Source organism: Mesoplodon bidens, assembly GCF_964165515.1.
Source record: "Mesoplodon bidens genome assembly, chromosome: 20".
NCBI classification, from domain to species: Eukaryota; Metazoa; Chordata; class Mammalia; order Artiodactyla; family Ziphiidae; genus Mesoplodon; species Mesoplodon bidens.
This window is the reverse complement of record NC_138181.1, coordinates 8,655,458-8,675,309: the sequence shown is the minus strand read 5'-3', so window position 1 is coordinate 8,675,309 and position 19,852 is coordinate 8,655,458. Positions and strand designations below refer to the sequence as shown.

The 19,852-nt window shown below is 43.5% G+C and overlaps 2 protein-coding genes across 10 annotated transcripts in view; one reads left to right on the top strand and one right to left on the bottom strand.

Moving 5' to 3' along the window:
- The window catches only part of SLC20A2 (solute carrier family 20 member 2), a 107,363-nt gene extending 100,678 nt beyond the window's left edge, over nucleotides 1–6,685 (bottom strand). Inside the window, exons 1-3 of one of the 8 annotated variants that reach the window (XM_081221035.1) lie at nucleotides 6,578–6,661; nucleotides 2,271–2,665; nucleotides 776–874 (exon numbers count right to left, since the gene is read on the bottom strand). The gene's annotated coding sequence lies outside the window, so the exon portion shown is untranslated. Of the gene's footprint in view, nucleotides 1–775; nucleotides 875–2,270; nucleotides 4,775–6,499 lie in introns of all 8 variants that reach the window. The other 7 variants (XM_081221029.1, XM_081221030.1, XM_081221036.1 and 4 more) reach the window with 7 other exon arrangements.
- On the top strand, nucleotides 6,584–19,261 carry SMIM19 (small integral membrane protein 19). Of its 2 annotated transcripts, XM_081221041.1 has the most exons (5): nucleotides 6,584–6,740; nucleotides 8,323–8,442; nucleotides 10,701–10,838; nucleotides 12,366–12,490; nucleotides 17,783–19,261. In XM_081221041.1, exons 3-5 carry the CDS (start codon nucleotides 10,705–10,707, stop codon nucleotides 17,845–17,847), a joined length of 324 nt encoding a protein of 107 aa, XP_081077167.1. In that variant the 5' UTR covers nucleotides 6,584–6,740; nucleotides 8,323–8,442; nucleotides 10,701–10,704; the 3' UTR covers nucleotides 17,848–19,261. The 2 variants fall into 2 exon arrangements, with proteins under 2 accessions (XP_081077167.1, XP_081077166.1); XM_081221040.1 differs by lacking the exon at nucleotides 8,323–8,442 and having other exon boundaries at nucleotides 6,610–6,740.
- The last annotated feature ends 591 nt before the right edge of the window (nucleotides 19,262–19,852 follow it).

The following is a 19,852-nucleotide window of genomic DNA, read 5'->3' as shown; positions in this document are numbered from 1 at the left end:
ACATAAAAACAATAAGGAAGAGCTATTCTGAAAAAGAAGGGAAATTATTCTACTCTTAATCCTAGGAAATAACCAAGGGTAGAAGAGCTACCTTACCAAAGGTCTATTTATGAAGCTGTAATTCGTATAACTCTTATTTTTAAGCTGAAAAAATAGAGTCATCAGATTTTCAGTCCAAAAAAACTGTGCAAGAAAAAATGCAGGCACACACAGAGGCTGAGAGGAAGATAAAGGAAGAGGAACCTAAAGCCGCAAAGCTTTGAACAATCACTGAGAAGAAGCAGTTTCTCAACATCCCGCGCCTTGAGGAATTCTTCAGTGAAAGTCAATTTCTGAGGGCCAACATCCTATTATCAGCTCCCATTTCTCCTATTGTAGCTACTATTTCTCTATCCACACAGATTGAAACTCTGATCGTAAGCAGATTACCAGCTTTAGCAGCAGGGGAAAAATAACTCAAATATTATACACAAAAGCAATGGGTTAACAAAGACAATGTAAGAAACATGTAAAGAAATACGCTACAGTCTTGTTGCTCATATTTGCAGAGCTATCTTCTTTCAGCTGCTCAAAAATCCTAAATGGCATTGGGCCGATTCTTGAAATTTGCCTTTTCTTCAGTGTTTTTTTTTTTTTTTTTTAAACCATTCTTCCATGAATATCGTAACAGGTCACTTGGCCATACAGTCCATTCACAGGCATCTGACATGATTATTTACTTCTGGAAACAGCTGCTGAATTCCAAGGCACTGGGACACTTCTTGAAGGAACAAACCTGGTTCTCTGGTTTCTACTGAGGACACGGTGAAACTAGGATTCTCTGAACTCAGCGATGACACGGAAGCCAAGCTGTGCTGTTTCCAAGGTAAGATGCCTTGAAAAAAAAAAAAAAAGCTAAAAATCAATCCGATTTTAAAAACAAAAAAACTCTAATAGTGAAAATTCTCACACAGTGTTACATTTTCGCTAAGACTGAAAAATAAGTAACTCAGATAAAAAATTTCAATCCTTCACTTCAACTTTAAATATATTTTCAAAAAAATTTTATAGGGCATCACAGGTTATACAATAAAAAATACTGCAAATAATTGACTGTTCCTGAAATTAACAAAAAATATCCATTAAAATTGTAAAGAAATTCTGGTGACTGATGTTTTGATGTTTACCATGGCCAGGATAGAAGATGGGCTTTGAGAAAACACAGTTTCTCTGCGTTCATATCTTATTTGGAAATGGTATGAACAAGCATGATTTATACTGAGCTGTAAAGTGAGCTACAGAACTGATGACCTGGAAAATTTCTTCTAGCCATAAAATTCTGAAATTGCATACTATCTGGTGATAAAATCTAGACACCACTGAACCAGCTGTAGGCAAGCCATCTGACTTTGCCCTGATTTGCTCATCTATAAAAGACAGGGCTGGTTCTTCTTACATGGGGAGATGGGTACTAGGATCACCTGAGGATGGCTTAAAATACAGATGCCTGCCCAGCTCCAGCTCTAAAGAGCTCTAACCTCTGGGATTAGGCTAAGGCATCTGTTCCTGTTACTGTATAACGAACCCTGGGTCATTCTGTCTACACTCATACTTAAAGAACCACCACACTAGGTCACGTTCGGGACGCAGCTCTACAGCCCTAAGAGTCATAAAACAGGGCAGTAGGGATGCCATTACTCCAGCTTGACAGGTTTAAGACAAACAAATCACTGTGTCATTTTCTCCTTCCCTAAAAATCCCCCGTTCAGAGAAGATGCCAAAACTAAGATTAAGGCTAACGTGCCAATTGGATAAACACTTCAATGGAGATTATTTTTAGCCCAAATTGTCCCAACTATATCCTCGGATATTTAAATAGAACACAACTGCAGGACAATATTCATAGTCATAAGCTGCTGCTCTGACAGGCCATCCCAAAATATGAGCTGATGTTAAAATGATACCAGCAACATGCCATTTCTTACTCAAATTATAAAGCTGCCCCCAAGGGTCTTCCCTGGTGGCGCAGTGGTTGAGAGTCCGCCTGCCGATGCAGGGGACGCGGGTTCGTGCCCCGGTCCGGGAGGATCCCACATGCCGCGGAGCGGCTGGGCCCGTGAGCCATGGCCGCTGAGCCTGCGCGTCCAGAGCCTGTGCTCCGCAACGGGAGAGGCCACAAGAGTGAGAGGCCCGCGTACCGCAAAAAAAAAAAAAAAAAAAAAAGCTGCCCCCAAGACAAAGGTCACACCCTCCTCCCCAGCAGAAGCGACATGTCACGCAGAACACCGTACCTGCAGAGCTGCTAACCGGGGCTGTGGCCCAGGCTTCACTCCAGGGCACCTCCTCCTCTGATTCCTGGACAGCGGGTACGGTGACGTGTGCGCACCCCTATCGGCCGAGTCACGTGGATTCAATGGGCTCTGTTGGTGCCCAGCACCCCCAAAATAATATTGTCAGCTCCCGACTAAAGGGATACAAAACTGGGCTTTCAGAGTACACCACTTCCCTTCATCTCGCTGGATTTTGTTTGCAGGCCCTCATCCAAGTCCACATGGCTTCAAAGTGACCTCACTCCAGGTTTGTCACCAAACCAACAGTGCCGTTCAGTTTTTTTCCACCAAATAAATATCACTTGGTTGGAAGAGGCCTCCGGGCCCCAAGAGTGTGTTCCACTGTCCAAGACAAGCTGAAAAAGTGGGTCAAGATTTCACAAAAGGACAAGGCAAACGGACAGATGGGCACAGGAAGCCTTTAGTAATGCTCCCATCCTGGTAAATTACATTCACCAGGGGCTTAAAAGTGTTTAAAAAAGAAGAGTTCTTTCACATGAGTTATTTGACACTGAATTGGTACCTTGAACAGCCACTGCCCTTTGTCCTGGTGAATCACTGTCCTAGAATTCGACACCTAGCAAGAGTCCTAGTCCCCCTCAGCCCGGAGGTTCAAAATTTGGTTTTTCTCCTCTTACCCTCAGTCATTTCAAAATACAGTCCCCTCAACCATCTCGTTATCAACCTCTTCTGCCTGGAAAATCCAGCATTGTTTCTGCAGCTCAGAGTCACTGCCACCATGTATGTTACTTTGAAATTTTTAAAGAGCTTCCTTTACAGCTGAGAAACTAGGGTCAACTTTTAGCTCTCTTTTCTGTCTTTGATAAAGTACAACTCCCCAGAGAACTCACACTGATTCAAGAGACAGGTTGCCTGGGTTCATATCCCACCTCCCTGCTTACTACTCACATTGTGGTCTCGGGCAGGTGACTTAATTACCTCCCGTGCCTCAGTTTCCTCATGTGAAAAATGGGATTATAACTGTACCTACGTCAAAGGACTGTTGTGAGAGTCAAATACACTGACATGTAAAAGCACATTTTAAGCACTACATCAATGTTAGCTATCATTATTTGCTTTATGTAACTCCAAATTCTCGTATTCTTCCACGTGTGTACACGATGTTTGCCCACCTGAAATGCTACCTACTCGAGGACTGGGACCACATTTTGAATATTTCTGATGTTCCCCTCATGGCACCTAATATTCACTCAATAGGTAAAAATAAACCTACTCGGTACAAATTATTATACTGGATGAACAAGGAAGTTCTCAAACACAGACCTGTGTAAACATGTATTCCCTGCCCTCGAGTAGCCTGTATTTTGGGTGGGGAAACAAAACACAGGAAACGCTCATGCAACCATATAAAGCCATAAAAGATTAAATGCCAAAGTATGTGGTTTAAACAGCTAGCTACCATTCAAAGGGCTCACTGTGAGCTGGGACGTTGGAGAGGGCAAGCCTGCAGTGGCCCTGCCCCTAGAGGTGACTTGGATTTCCATGACAGGTGGGAACAGAGAGAGGATTCCAGTGTATCTGCTCATTCCACAAATATTTACTGCACACCTTCCGGAGGCCAGCCTCTGTCCTTGGCTCTTGGAATACAGCCATGAGGGACCCAGAAATGGCCCCTGCGCCCCGGGACCTAAAAGGGCACTCACTCCACGTGAGAGCCAAGTTCTGAAGTAAGGAAGAGGGACCTGTCCACCAACCCGATGAAACACAACATCCCTTAAATGTCTCATGAACAGGAGCCAATGCTGGCATTACAGTCACTCCGGCTTCCAACAATGGCAAACATACAGAAATTAATAACTTTTCATGTACTGTATTCTAAATATCTTCCACTGTTTATGAAGCACATTAAAGAGATATTCTCCAGATTTCTGGATACAGATAACATATAAGAGATTTACAGACACACACAGTATTACTGGAACAGTTTTCGTAATAGAGGCTGCGGAGGCCCAGCTGCTCAATTTTGCCCAAATGAAAGCCTATTCATTAAAGCCCTGTGCTTTGTCTCCTCCCACCCTTTTCGCTTCTTCTTCTACTAGTGGCTGCCCACGGATATCAAATATCTACTAGAAAAGTGCCTGAAGATACAAGTATTGGCAGGAATCAGTTAGTCACGGTGGGTGGAAGTGTTAACACATGCATCTTTGTCTTCCTACATCCGTCCACTCATCTCCTCCCAGAAGAGAACGCCTTCAGGTAAAGGAACCCTCTTATAAATACCGACTGGCAAAGCACTCTCACTCCTTTCTTCTCCAATGACGGACCACTATCTGAAGATGCGTTAAGTCCAATATGCTCTAATCACAAATATGACACATTTCCAAGCGCTTCGCTCATCCTCTGCAGGCCTCTCACCCGATCCTACTCTCCCAAGATGCAAACTGCTGGATCCCACCATCATTCTCATCATTGTTAACGCCTACATAAATTATTACATTGTACCTCTGGAAACACAGAATAAACTTCTTGTTTAAGGAAGTCAAAACTACTCAATTAAATCCAGTCAAAATCTTAACTTCTTCATGCACAAAGTACTGGACTTAAATATGTTTAAGACATGTAAAGGCAAACTGAAAAGTAAGGTAGAACCCCTACAATGTAGATTACTTAACATTCTCAACATTTACATACCCATGTAAGTTAGACTCATCAACAAAGTAACAGCCAACCCCGTTTTTATTTCCTTGGTTTGGTACTGGAAAATCATGTTCCTGTTTCACTGTCATTCGTTAACCCTTAATTAGGAACGTTGCTTAGAAACTATATATGGAAAAGGGGCACCTTTCAGAAGGGACCATGAAGGCTTTCCCAACATTTACTTTTTTCCAACATCCAAGCATAGCCTGTTTATTGGGTGACAATGACATGTAATGGGAACTCTGATAGAGAGACACAGGGCTTTGGAAACTATTGAATACCCCAATAAAGGGACTAATTGTGCAAATGCAAAGCCTTATTCCAACTTGAAAAACACATTAAATTACTCTATGAGTCATTTTATATTGCCCACACCCTTATTTTACAAAAAACAGAAACAGAAGCAATTAATGTACATATTCCGCATTTGGACACGTTCAAATCAAACTCGTGTACTCAAGTATTTCTAAGCAACCTATGTTTATGCAAAAAGCTATCCGGAAGATTAAATGAGAAAAGGATGTAGACCATTTGGCAAAGGGCTGGCAAGCAATCAGTACTCAACATTGCACATTATTATCGTTCCTAATTTTCCAACTCTGTAATCATACTAAACAGTTACAAAGTTATGCACGATTATGTATATATAATATATATTAACTAATATGTGGTACTACTAGAAATAAAGCTTTTATGTTATGTACCAAGCCATGCTCTTCATCCAGAGGTGAGTTTAATTTTAACAGAGTGATCCACAAAGAAGCAGAGAAAGCTGGATAAGGGGTAGGATGTTAAATGTTACCTCTAATCTCTGCTTATCAATTAAGGATACAACCTCTACATGGCCTAGTATGAATTATAATCAGCAGTCAGCTGATCCTGGAGAACTCGCTCAAAATGAATAGTTAAGACCTCAAGCACGTGGACAAGTGGCCATTTATTTGCAAGGCTGTGCCAACCACTGAAATCTGATTACTTCAATACTCATGCTGAAATCCTACATAAATTCATTACCTGTCTCATGCTAGAATTTTGCAAGTCCTTACAAAAATTTTAAATATCCAAAAGTCACTTAAACTGACAAGACTACAGCATCCTGGGCACATCCAGTTTTCAGAACACTTCAGTAGCCTCGGCCACGCATCATTTATTATGACAGGGAACATGCAAAGCCAGTGAGAGCACGTGCTTTCCTAAGCAAATATTAAAAATAACCCTATGCCCTCATTACGAAAAAGGAAAATCTTCGCGTTTCCAGCTAAATCTCGACCCTGGGCCAATGCACACTCCCCCCTCCCACGCCGAGACGGCGCCCGGGCGTGCCGAGGTGGGGCTGGAAGCTGCTCGCGCTCTCGGGAGGACCCGTCCCCTCTCCCCGCGCGCTCGGACGAGGCGCGGCCAGACCCACGTGGACTCCAGGCGGCGGCAGCCGGACCCACCGCCGGGGTCGCCGCCCAGGGTCGCGGGGAGGGGCCGGGGGCGGGGCCAGCGCCGCGCCGCGAGACCGGGGAAGGGAGCCAGGCTGCACTCACGCGCCCGGGGGGCGGCACCGGGGCCGTCGCGGCGTCCCTCCGGTTCGCACACTGAGAGGGGGCGGGGGGGGAAAAGACCTGGCTCCTCGTTCCATCCGGAAGCCGCCGGGCCGGCAGGAAATGACGAAGCAGTGGTCGTCCGGTCCGTGCGGTAACCGGCTCCGCGCGTCCGGCCGCGACTGCCGGGGAAAGAGCGCGGAGCAGAGGAGCCAGGCCGCGTGCCGCCTACAGAGCGAGCGGCGTGAGTCGCCCCGCCCCGTCCCGCCCCTCCATGCGGGGGGAGGGGGAAGGGGAGAGGGAGGGGAAGGGGAGAGGGAGGGGAGGGAGCCCGAGGGCGCCCCCAGCCCCGCGCCCGGCCGTCCCAGCTCCTCTGCCGCCGCGCCCCAGGCCGCAGGGAACAGTGAGGCCCGCAGCTCCAGAATCGCGGATCGAAAGGCAGAGGCCGCCGCCTGCGCAGCGCAGGGCACCCGGGATGGGAGCATGGAGGGTTGGGGGGGTGGAGCGGGCGCGCTTCAGGATCGCACCGCGCGCCGCCCGCGGCGGCCGAGCCCTGGTGGCTCCGGCCCCCGCCGCCTGCCGGGGTGGGGGTTACATTGTTTGCCCGCTAGACTGCTCCTCTTTCCGGGACTGGCAGGTCTCACGAGTCTGGGCAGGGCCGGAAGCGCCCACGTTTGGGAGTCCAGCGTGCGACTCTAGCCTGGGTGGTTTTGGGCGAGTTGTATGCCCAGCCCCCCCACCCCGCGTCGTCTGCCAGGTGGAGCTTTCGTGCCTCCCAGCAGGGTGCTGGTGACAATTAAATGCATATGTGGACTGCCCAGCACAGGCCCCTCAGATGTTAATTGTCTTCGTCTTGCTGGTTGAAGGCCTGTGACTTTGTACCCTCCCGCTTCAGCAACCCAAGCTTTAGCGTTTCAGAGGACTGAGGGAAAACCACATTGATGCGATGGGTTGTGTTGTAAGGAGCTCGTAGAACTGTATGAGTGACTCCAATCTGAACTTGTTTCAAAATAGCAAAGCTGTAAGTGAGAGACGAAATGGATACCATTCAAGACATGATGACAAGTGATCCTCAAAACTGAACCACCTCAACACGGCATCGGGAACCCCAAATACGGAAAAAAATTTAAAACTTAATGATACAGCCGCTTGATCCCAAGAAGAGTACTAGTTCTCTACTTAAAAGTTTGTCAAACTGAAATCAAGCCCCAGTTGTCACATTTTGCCAACTTTATCTCTGGATAGTTACGTTCAGCTCATCCTAGCAACTCCTTACTGAAATAGCTCAAGCATTGATTTACAGGAAAAATAATGTGGAAAAGGTGCCGTTTTCTCAGAAAAGCCCTGAATGACAATCCAAGCACATGGTGGTCTTGCTGAAACATCCATTAACTTGCCAGGAACGAACCACTGTAACGCCCCTGGGCATTGTGCATTAGACTTAGAGGGAGGCTGTGAGGTGTGCAGTAGCCGCTCAGCAGGCATGCGTGTGTACACTTCGTTAGACTGTGGCCACCTGGGAGGGGACCGGTCATAGTTCAGGCCACATGGGAGCTGTGGTCTGTACTGTGACTTTGTACAGGACTGCTCCTTATTCCTGGCAGTCTTACAAAGGCATGCCATTGGTCATGATGGAGGACCAAGCAGGAGAGGCCTACCCTTCTTTCACAACTATACTACTAAGTAACTCAAGTGCGTGTCCCCAGAACAGTAGTGTCATTGCGTACCAATCAAGTTGTATAATTCACAGTAAAATTTCACCATTCTTGGTCAGCAGAATTTCAGAATCCTTCCCTAAATATAATGAAAAACTGTCATATTTATAGGAGGAAGAAGACAGCTCTGTAGGAATACACCATTTATTGAGTGGCACATGAACAGAATTTTGTGGAACACTGAAGCAAGAAATTCATCTGGCTCAGATCCAGTCAGGTGTTAGAAAACAGGTAGGAAATGCTTTCATAGTGTGTCAGATAAAGGGCACCTGCAGAATGTTTCAGTAGCCATTGTTACGGCTGCTCCCCTTTTCTTCTCCAATTTGTTAGTAACTCCCAATCCTGAAACCTGCCACTGTCACTGCATGGCCGTGCCGGCCCTTCCACAGCCCCTCAAATCAGACCTCTGAAGTCATCTCTTATGGCCAAAGCCAGTCATCGTTATTTTATGTTTTGGCACCAACGAAAATCTAGAAAAAAATTCTAGATTCCATAAATTGTAAAGACAGTTATAGTCTCTGATGATCCAAAAGTATCCATTCCTAAGGTAGGCTGATTACTATGAATCATGTAACTATTCATGTAACTATGAATAATGTTACATCCAGAGAAACTCTGGAGTTCAATTTTAAGGAATAAGAATTGAAACTGTGAATAACGCCAAATCCCCCTGCGCCTCCCACTCTCTTAAAAAAAAAATCCATAGCCAATCTTTAATATCTAGGAATTGGGTATGTTTAATGATTTAATAATATTTAGATCTTGCATCTATAAAGTTTTAAGTTCTGTTTTTATTATTCTCTGGGTAATTTTTAAAAGACCAATCTTTATGCTCATCAGACGCCAATAGATGTTTCAGAGGAATGACTCTTGCCCTCAGTGTCTAGAATTTAAGTTAAATGGCCATTCACGATACTCGCTTTAATACAGTCTGTCTGCAAACGTCTGACAGACTTCAGGTGCCAGAACGGGGCCAACATGCCACCTGGCCTGGGAGCAGACCCCAAGGAAATTTCATTCATTTTATGCAGAGGCAAACTGTAAGAAAGAAAACAGACTCTGCCCTTAATGTACACTTATTAACTTACTGAGCCAAATCTACACTAAAGAACATTTTGGGGACTTCCTTGGTGGCACAGTGGATAAGACTCCGCGCTCCCAGTGCAGGGGGCCTGGGTTCGATCCCTGGTCAGAGAACTAGATCCCACATGTGTGCTGCAACTAAGAGTTCACATGCCACAGCTAAGGGGCCGGCAAGCCACAACTAAGGAGCCCTGGAGAGGCAACTAAGGAGCCCACTTACCGCAAGTAAGACCCAGTGCAACCAAATAAATAAATAAATATTTAACAAAAAGAAAGAGACCATCACCTTTAAAAAAAAAACAACATTTTGGAGGCTCACAGGACAGATTGCAAGATATTTCAGTGGAGGAATTTCTGCAGTGCCTTCACTGTTGTAGGATGTCTAGAAAAAATTGCAAAACAATTTCTTGGACATTCCAGATACTTTTTTTGTTGGTATTAGAAAATGGCTATCTTAGTAGAAACTACAGTACAGTTACCACCTGTCGTTTGTTCAGTTTGTCTCCTTTTGATAGAGTATCTAAAACAACACTTCTGAATTTCTTTCACATATTAGGTCATTTTACTTAGACTTAACCTAGTTTAGATTTAAGACAAGAGCAGAACTTTCTCTTTCAGGAAAAATTCAGTGAACTTTTCCCAAATGCAAATAAGGAACCAGTACTCTTTCCCTTGCTACTTGATACACTTGCTGTTACCATTCATTTTCTGTGGGAATGTCCAAAGAATGCATTTCCTTGAATAGAAGTCACAGCTGTGTAAATAGCAAAAAGTAACTTTTTATCCCATAGCTTCCACAGTGGGCCAGGAGGCCAAAACTCGATAAAGCTCCAGACATTTTCGTTTTCCAGGTGTGTCGGGCCTGTGGAAGAGCACGGTCCTGGCTGGCGCATCTCATCCAGAATGCTGTCACGAGTCTAACGCTGTGCTTCTCCCTTAGCATCCCAGCCAGTTGTGTGGAGCTCTGTTTAAAGTATTCAGTTGCTTTCGTCCTGGTGATAGTTACAGTTTGGAAACCGTGCAGTGACATTTCAACCCCTATCCTTTCAGAAATATGATTTTTAAATCCCGAGTTTGAACCTTTATGTAGGAGCTGTGATGTTTCAAAGTCAGAAATAGGCGAAAATGCGTTCCATGCCTTAGTGATCTAGACCAGGGTTGGCCAACTTTTTCTTAACGGGCCAGATGGGAAACATTTTAGGCTTTGAGGGCTGTGAGGCAAAAATGGAAGATGCTCCGCTTAAAATGTGTCCGTTTAGAAACGTAAAACCATTCTTGGCTCCCGGGCCATACAAAGACAGGCAGGGGGCTGGAGCTGGCCAGCAGGCCCTCTGTTTGCCAGCCCTTGTCCAGCCGTCACACCATCACTAACTGAAAGAAACCCTGCCCTCTTTGCTGCCTTACAGTCCCATGCCTGGCGGTTACGGAGTGATGGGTGACGAGGGCTCTATCGATTACAGCGTTCACGAAGCCTGGAATGAAGCCACCAACGTGTACCTGGTCGTGATACTTGTCAGCTTTGGGCTCTTCATGTATGCCAAGAGGTAAAGGCTTTAGGTTCTCAGGGTCGATAAGAACCTGGGCATTTATACGTTTTGTAGGTTGGTTGGTTTGATCTCAGTTAAATGCACAAAAGTAATTTCATCAGCATTTTTGTTCCTGCTATGAAATCACTGTCTAGTCGGGTCAGCCCTCACATACTGGACACCAGGATTTGGCTTGGAAAACCCAGCTGCTCTGAGAGATGGGGATTTAAGTGCAGCTCTTGGCACCCAGACCAGATGCTCTGTACTCCTATTCTATCATTTCTGATACAGCTCAGTTTTCTCATTCAGCCAGCTTCACTGTGACCCTTGGATGAGCACATATTTTGGGACAGTGTCCCTGAAATGCACAAACTCTAACTCCTATGTGTTCAGCAATTCTGTCTTCGCAAATTGCAAGCCTTCCCTTCTGTTTCTTGTGCATAGTATTGGTATGATCCAATTACTTGTCTGTCCATCCCCCAAAACTCAGTCCCCTGAGAACAAGGACTTTTATTTAACCTATGTGTCTCTGATGTGCCACATGGTGTAAATCCTCAATAAATATTTCTTGCTGTGATTCCAGATGCTGTAGCGTAATTCAGCTGTTCTTTTCCACACTCCCTGGCTCCTTTCCTTCAAGTACAGTTAAAAAAAAAGGCACGATGAGGGGCGTGCTTTGAAGAGGAAAAACAGCAGTAGTTGGATTGAGCGGCTCCTGCCCGTAGCCATGTGCTTCATGGCGTCCTCTACCAAGGTCAAAGGCATTAAACAGTTCAGGATAATTAGTCAACCAAGAATAATTGATGCTCGGCCCGGGGAACAGTTCAGACCCACACTTGCCACGGGACCTGCAGGCTCGCCCTTCCCGACCCTGAGACCCCTGAGCCGCTGGCCCGCTGGCCACCTGGACTCTCGGGGCTGGGGCGGGGGGGCGGGGTGGGGAAGGCGAGAGGAGGCCTCCACAGAGCATGGGGGAGCCGCTGGCAGGTAACAGCCTTCTCCTAAAAATAGCCACCGTCTCCTCCCCACCCCACTGTTTTAAAGGCAGAGACAGGCTGTTGTTAATTTTAACTAGATGACCCCACTAAGGCCATGCTACTCTATTTAAGAAATCGTCTATTCATTGTTTTTCAAAATTAGGGTCTGCTCACATTCTGTTTATTCTCTGCCCGCAATAACTTAGTTTTATTTGCATGACATGAGAGGGAGGGAAAAAAAATCATACTTTTTTTGTCTGAGCATTTTTCCATACAACAGGGCTTTTTTGTGGGGATTGAGGGGAGATGCTTTGTTGTATGAAGTGGGCATGTTCAGCTACTGCCTTTTCTTTCTTATAACCCTGTGACTGTACACGTACAGCTTCATACTTCTAGTGAAAGAAAGAATACTTGAGCCTAGGAAGCATCTCACGGGGACAAAATAGAAGATGGACTCGGGGCCACTTACGTCCTTTTAATGCAGCTTCTGGTTACTACGATCGTGTGAATGTTACAGTCCTACAGCTATGAATACAAATCTCTTTTCTGCATTGGTTTTGTGTTTTAGAAATAAAAGGAAAATTATGAGGATATTCAGTGTGCCACCTCCAGCAGACTCTCTGTCAGAACCCAACTTTTATGACACAATAAGCAAAATTCGTTTAAGACAGCAACTGGAAATGTACTCCATTTGTAAGTATATTCTGTGCTTAATTACATACGTAAGCATATTTAAGATAGACTCTTTGGGGTTGAGTCTCGTTGGCAAAGGTTATCAGAAATACCTGATAATGACACAGGAAACTATATTCAATATCCTGTAATAAACCATAATGGAAAAGAATATGACAAAGAATATATGTATGTATATCTGAATCACTTTGCTGTACACCAGAAACTAACACAACATTGTAAATAAACTATACTTCAATTAAAAAAATTATTTTTTATTTTAAGAAAGAAATAGCTGGTAATGAAAACGTAGGGCCTTTTTTAGATGCTCAACACAGTATCAGCAAACCCGGTTTGCCTGAAGTTAGTGTTTCAGGACACTTCACTTATTTGGGCCCCTTCCAAGACCCTGAGAAAAGCCCTAGCAATGTGTTTCACGTTTTGAAAATTGGGCAGAAATTAGATGCCTTAACAATGGGTGAGGCTGCCGTCTCATCCTTCTCTAATTTCCCTCCTTTGCACTTCCCTCGTGTGTAATGGCGTTGAGGTGGCCAAGAGCATTTTGGGGATCTGGCTGAGGGGACATCGAGTTGAACCTACTTTAGTTTGGGTTTGAAATTTTGTGTTTATAGAGTTTGCAGTCACTTCTATTACAATTAAATTACTATGTGCTGCAGCCATAGCAGTACAGGAACGGCTTCCAGGCCAGAGGTTATTAACATGTCCTATGGTACTAAACCCTGTGAGTAAGTGGTGGAGAAAAAACAAAGGTTAAAGGGCAAAGAGCCAGGATGAATTGTACATCCAAGCCACAGCCTTTGATGTCACCATTTAAAAAAATGAGGTGTGGTTTCCATGGTGTATCATTAAATGAGAAAAGGCAAGATGTAATTATATATTTGCTAGGGTACTGCTCCTTGAAAATCAAATGACCAAAACATCCCTATCTACGTGTAATAAAAATGTTCTATAGAATTTTTTTTTTTGAAATATAGTTGATTTACAATGTTGTATTAGTTTCAGGTATACAGCACAGTGATTCAGCTATATATATATATATATATATATATATGTTCTTTTTCAGATTCTTTTCCCTATAGGTCACCACAAAATATTGAGTATGGTTCCCCGTGCTATACAGTAGGTCCTCGTTGGTGATCCGCTTCATATACAGTAGTACACGTATGTTAATCCCAACCTCCCAATTCATTCCTCCCCAACTCCTTTCCCCTTTGGCAGCCACAAGTCTGTTCTCTGTGTCTGTGGGTCTATTTCCCGTTTTGTAAGTAAGTTCATTTGTATCTTTTTTTTTTAAGATTCCACATGTAAGTGATGTGATATTTGTCTTTCTCTGTCTGACTTACTTCACTTAGTACAATGATCTCTAGGTCCATCTATGTTGCTGCAAATGGCATTATTTCATTCTTACGGCTGAGTAATATTTCCTTGTATGTATGTATATGTATATATATATATATATATATATATATATATATATATATATATACCACCTCTTCTTTATCCAGTCATCTGTATATGGACATTTAGATTGCTTCCATGTCTTGACTATTGTAAACAGCACTGTAATGAACATTGGGGTGCATGTATCTTTTCAAATTATAGTTTTCTCTGGATATATGCCCAGGCGTGGGATTGCTGGATCATATGGTAGCTCTATTTTTAATTTTTTAAGGAACCTCCGTACTGTTTTCCATAGTGGCTGTATCAATTTACATTCCCACCAACAGTGTAGGAGGGCTCCCTTTTCTCCACACCCTCTCCAGCATTTATTATTTATAGACTTTTTGATGATGGCCATTCTGACTGGTGTGAGGTGATACCTCATTGTAGTTTTGATTTGCATTTCTCTAATAAATAACCATGTTGAGCATCTTTTCACGTGCCTGTATGTCTTCTTTGGAGAAATGTCTATTTAGATCATCTGCCCATTTTTTGATTGGGTTGTTTCTAAAAATGTTCTGTATAATTACACAAGCCTGGAGGGAGGCTTGGAAAGATATACATCAGATTATTAACATTCATTACCTTGATGGGAACACTGTGGGACTCAAGGGAAAAGATTGGATATCTTTAAAAGAAATATGTCTGTGTGTTTGCGCACACGCATAGAGAGAAGCAAGAAAGAGTGATCAGCAAGATATTACTGGTATATGTCTCAGGTGGAGTGGAATTTCAGGTGAAAAGTAGAAAAACCATATATGTATTTTTTACACAAGTAGAACCTCTAGAAATTTCTTCAGCATAAATTTTATCCTGAGAAGTAGTAACAGCAGTTCCTTTGGGGAAAGGAGCTGCAGGACTAATCAGGTGGGAGGAAGGTACACCTTCCCTGTTTCCTCTTTTGTCCCTTTTGCATTCATGTTTTACTAGTTCAGAATAAGAAGTAAAACTGAATGTAACAGAGCAGCATTATTCACAGTAGCCAAAAGATGGAAACAACCCAAGTGTCCTTGACTGATGGATCCACAGAATGTGGTCTATACATGCATAGGATGTTATTCGCCTTTAAGAGGAAGGAAATTCTTTTTTTTTGGCTGCATTGAGTCTTCTTTGCTGCGCGGGCTTTCTCTAGTTGCAGTGGGCGGGGGCTACTCTTCCTTGTGGTGCGCAGGCTTCTCATTGCAGTGGCTTCTCATTGTGGAGCACAGCCTCAGTAGTTGCAGCACGTGGGCTCAGTAGTTGTGGCTCGCGGGCTCTAGAGCGCAGGCTCAGTAGTTGTGGCGCACGGGCTTAGTTGCTCCGCGGCATGTGGGATCTTCCCGGACCAGAGCATGAACCCATGTCCCCTGCATTGGCAGGCGGATTCTTAACCACTGCGCCACCAGGGAAGCCCCAAGAGGAAGGAAATTCTGACACATGCTACAACATGGATGCACCTTGAAGACATTATGCTTCGTAATTATTTTTGTTGTGAAGTGGTAGAAGCCAGTCACAAAAGAACAAATATTGTGTGATTTCTCTTCTGTGTAGCAGATTCACAGAGACAGAAAGCAGAGTCGTCACCAGGAGTGGGGGAGGAGAGAGTGGGGAGTTACTGTGTAATGAGGACAGAGGTCAGTGTGGGGTGATCGAAAAGAGGTTCTGGTGGTGGCAGCACAACCGTGTGCATGTAGGTAATGTCCCTGAACTGTACACTTAAAAATGGCTAAAATGGCAAGGTTTATGTTTTTGTATTTCACCTCAAAAAAAAAAATATCCTTAAGAAAATTTAAGTATTTAAAAAACAAAAACAGGGAACCAGAAGCTCTGTAGAAAATTATAAGTAAAGAGTTAGGTTTTCATTGATGCCTAGTCAAAACAGAAGTTTGTGGGAGTTCCCTGGCGGCCTAGCGGTTATGATTCGGTGTTTTCACTGCAGAGGCCTCCGTTCGATCCCTGGTCAGGGAACTAAGATCCCACATGGCTGGAGGCACAGCCAAATACAAAAAACAAACAAACAAAAATCAGAAGTTAGATCCAATCAAAAAGTATTCAGTAGTATAGCATATACAATTATAAAGCCAGTGTACAGCTGGGTTTTTTCTTCTTTGATGAGAATGGCATAAAATGAAATTTATCAGAACACCTGTGTTTGTAAGGCATGTTAGTTTTCTGTTGCTGCTATATTACCACAAATTCAGTGGCTTAACACAACACAGATCATACAATTAGAGATTAAAAGTCCTACAGCAGATTCACTGGCTAAAATCAAGGTGTCGGCAGAGTTCTGTTTCTTTCTGGATGCTCTAAAGGAGAAGCTGTTTCTTTGCCTTTTCCAGCTTCTAGAAACCACCATGTTGCTTGCTTTGTGGCTTCATTCGCCCATCCTCAAAGCCAGTGGCACTGCATCTTTCTGATCATTCTTCCATTTTTATAGTTCCTTCTCTCTCTGAACTCTGCCAGGAAAGGTTTTCTGATTTTCAGGGCCCCTGTGATCAGGTTGGGCCAGATAATCCAGGGTAATCCCCCTTCTCAAGGTCCTTACCTTAAACACATCTTTAAAGTTCCTTCTGCCCCGGAAGGTAACATATTCACAGATTATGGGGATTAGGATGTGGACATCTTTGGAAGCCATTGTTCCTGTAAACAGTGAGTATTTGCACATTTAAAGAGTCCAGGGACTTCCCTCGTGACACAGTGGTTAAGAATCCACCTGCCAGGGCTTCCCTGGTGGTGCAGTGGTTAAGAATCTGCCTGCCAATGCAGGGGACATGGGTTTGAGCCCTGGTCCGGGAAGATCCCACATGCCGCGGAGCAACTAAGCCCGTGCGCCACAGCTACTGAGCCTGCACTCTGGAGCCCATGAGCCCGCGTGCCACAACTTCTGAAGCCAGGCGCCTACAGCCCAAGCTCTGCAACAAGAGAAGCCACCGCAGTGAAAAGGCCGTGCATTGCAACAAAGAGTAGCCCCCACTCGCTGCAACTAGAGAAAGCCCGCGCCCAGCAACTAAGACCCAACAATGAAGACCCAATGCAGCCATAAATAAATAAATAAATAAATTTATTTAAAAAATAAAGATTCCCATCACATTGCATCATTCTTAGTGCTGATGGCATGTCTAGTCCTGACTTAGTCTGAAGGTTCAAGAGGAAATAGCAAACAAAATTCTTTTCCTTAAAGAGGACTCCCAGAATTGTAAAGTTTTCGGCCACAATAATCTGGATCCACCCTGAGTATATAAACAAATAGTATTTCTTCCTTGGCTGGTAAAAACTTAATGAAGAGACTGAAAGTTTGAAAGCCAAGCAGTGAATGACATTTGCAAAGACTTTAGCCCTGCACTCTCTCTAGTTTCAGTTTAAGACCTTCAATAAATATTTCTCAGAAGCACAAAAACAACACAGAATTGCAAGTCTGTTTTTTCTTCTAGTTTGTATTAATGACAATGTTCAGTAAATCTCTTAGGCTTGTCATTTAAAATATAGTCAAGTTCCTTATGATGTGGACAAAAGCATTATTATTAACTTATCTTGAGGTGGAGATGGGGAATAAGAAAAAAGGACATTACAGAATGTTAATTCAAGTTTAGTAGCTTAATTAGTGTTTACCCTATATTTCAATGCTCTGAATAATCCTGATGTACAAAACAGTAATAATAAACATCCGAAAATGGATATCAGCACTGCTGAGAAATTAGAGGATCATGAAGTATAATAAATTTCCTCTAATGAGTAAAAAATTGTTTAATTCTAAGCTAGTTCTTTACTGAGAATCATGACTGTGATTTAATGATGTGAGCTCATAATTATTTTGCGATTTTATTAATCGTATCTCCTTTTTTCTTGCTTATTATTTTGTTTGTTTTTCAATAGCCAGAAAGTATGATTATCAGCAGCCACAGAGCCAAGCTGACAGTGTACAGCTCTCATTGGAATGAAATCTCAGAAAATGAGCAGCAGAAATGATCGTTGTGCAAGAGGGCAGTCTCCTCACGCTGCTAAATCATGAGCAGCATTTTTTTTTAAACTTGTCTCCATAAAGTCATTTTATTTGTGACTTTTCCCCACTTTTTTGGTGTGTTTTGTTTCACTTTTTTAAACCTCATCTCCAAATCATTTGTTCCACAAATTAGAAATTCCTCAAAAGGCCTGAACACAGAGAGTCTGCATGTACCTAGGAAGATAGACTATCACCAGAGACGGTGACTTTACCTTGTGAAGATTTTGATCCCTTCAGGATACAATCAGGAAATAAAAACACATCTTTGGAAGCAGGAGTCTGGAGCTGATGCCACTTTGGAACTTATTTGCCAACTTAAAAAATAAAAATCTAATCATTGGAAGAACTTCCTCTTTGACTGTGTTCTGGGATAAATATAATATGGATAACGGACTAACATGTGTTCTTATGGCTGTTGTTACCTCTAACTGAATTAACCGTTTTTGCTACTTCACAATTTGCACAGTAAACTGTCTTTTCTGTGTTGTGAAATTGTGATGCGCACCCCCCTGCTAACTGTAGAAGTTTTCTGTGACTGGAGTTTGTTCCCCTTAATTGTATTCCCAGGAGTTTCTTCCACCAGGAGAATCTTCTTTCGGCCGTGCTGGGGCTACACTGCGGAATACATGGGCACCTCTGACTGGTGTCAGCGGCTTGCTTTTGGGTCATGTGACCATCAGTTTTTAATGTAACTGTATGGTTTCTTAGGCTTTTTTTAGCATAATAAGCTTCCCTGCAGACTCTCGTATCTTGTACATTTTTGTACTGTACATTGAAATGTTTTCACCCAATTTTTCATATTTAAATAAAAGCCGGTTGGAGATAGTGGCAGGGAAGTTCAACTGTCCATGTAACTGTCCATAAATTCATTTTTGAATCAAAACTATAATTTTAAGAGTTAGAGTTAATATTTCAAGCATTATTGCCTTTTCCTTTATAATTATGAAGTAAAGAATATAAATCTTAAATGAAAAGGTTTAGACCAAATAAAATCATTTCAGGGAAATTGCATTTACTTTTAAAATTTAAATCTTTCAAATATATGTATATTGTACAAGGTGAATTGTTGACCAAATGGAATAATTCTTTCTTAACTCACAGATGAGTTTGAACGCACCGCCTGTATGTAGAATAAATACTCGGACTGAAGGATTGTAAACATTTACAGTTATGACCTGGGGATAGCAGAGCAGCAAGGGGACAATCTTCTTAAACTTTGTTCTGGTGTAATCAGGAACGGGAGCAGTTTACCTGCTGTCCCTGATGTGGGGCACAAATCTGGACAAATTACGAAAACTGGCTACTCAGCTGATTTGTACAGTGCACCTAAATAAACATCAATCACAACGAAATGGACTCTGATGGTTTTTTATTTGCATCCACTAGACAGAGACAGCCACGACTAAAACCTCACAGATCATTTGGTGAGAGTGGAACTCTGGCAAGTGAGAGAGGAAGATTCCTCCTCATTTCTTCTCTAAAGCCCGCTGATGGGAGTCACGCCTCCACCAGCAGGATCAACAGCAAGTCCGCCTTTGAAGTTTCTTCTCTGCTTCCACAGCTGAGCTGGGAAAGCGGGGGATGCCCTGCAGCCACACTTCAAAGGGACACCAGTTGACTGTCCTGCTTCTGCCCCTGAATCCACCAAGGGTTCGATGGAACTATTTTCTTTGGAAGAAAAAAGGCATGACTAATAAACAGGTCAGTAACACTTGTGTTCTCTGTTTCCTCATTTCTCTCTTTTACTGCATAAGATGCTCCGCGGTAAGCACGGGGCGGGGGGGCAGCCTCCCTGGGTGCACAGCTGGGCCCAGCCCGCTGCTCCAGGGGGCACAGATGCTGGCTAATGACCCCACACCGTTTCAGGTGGAGCTCCTGATAGGATTCATGAGAAAACGAGATGCAGAGTTTAGGGTGAAATTGCTGTAATGTCGGAAATATAT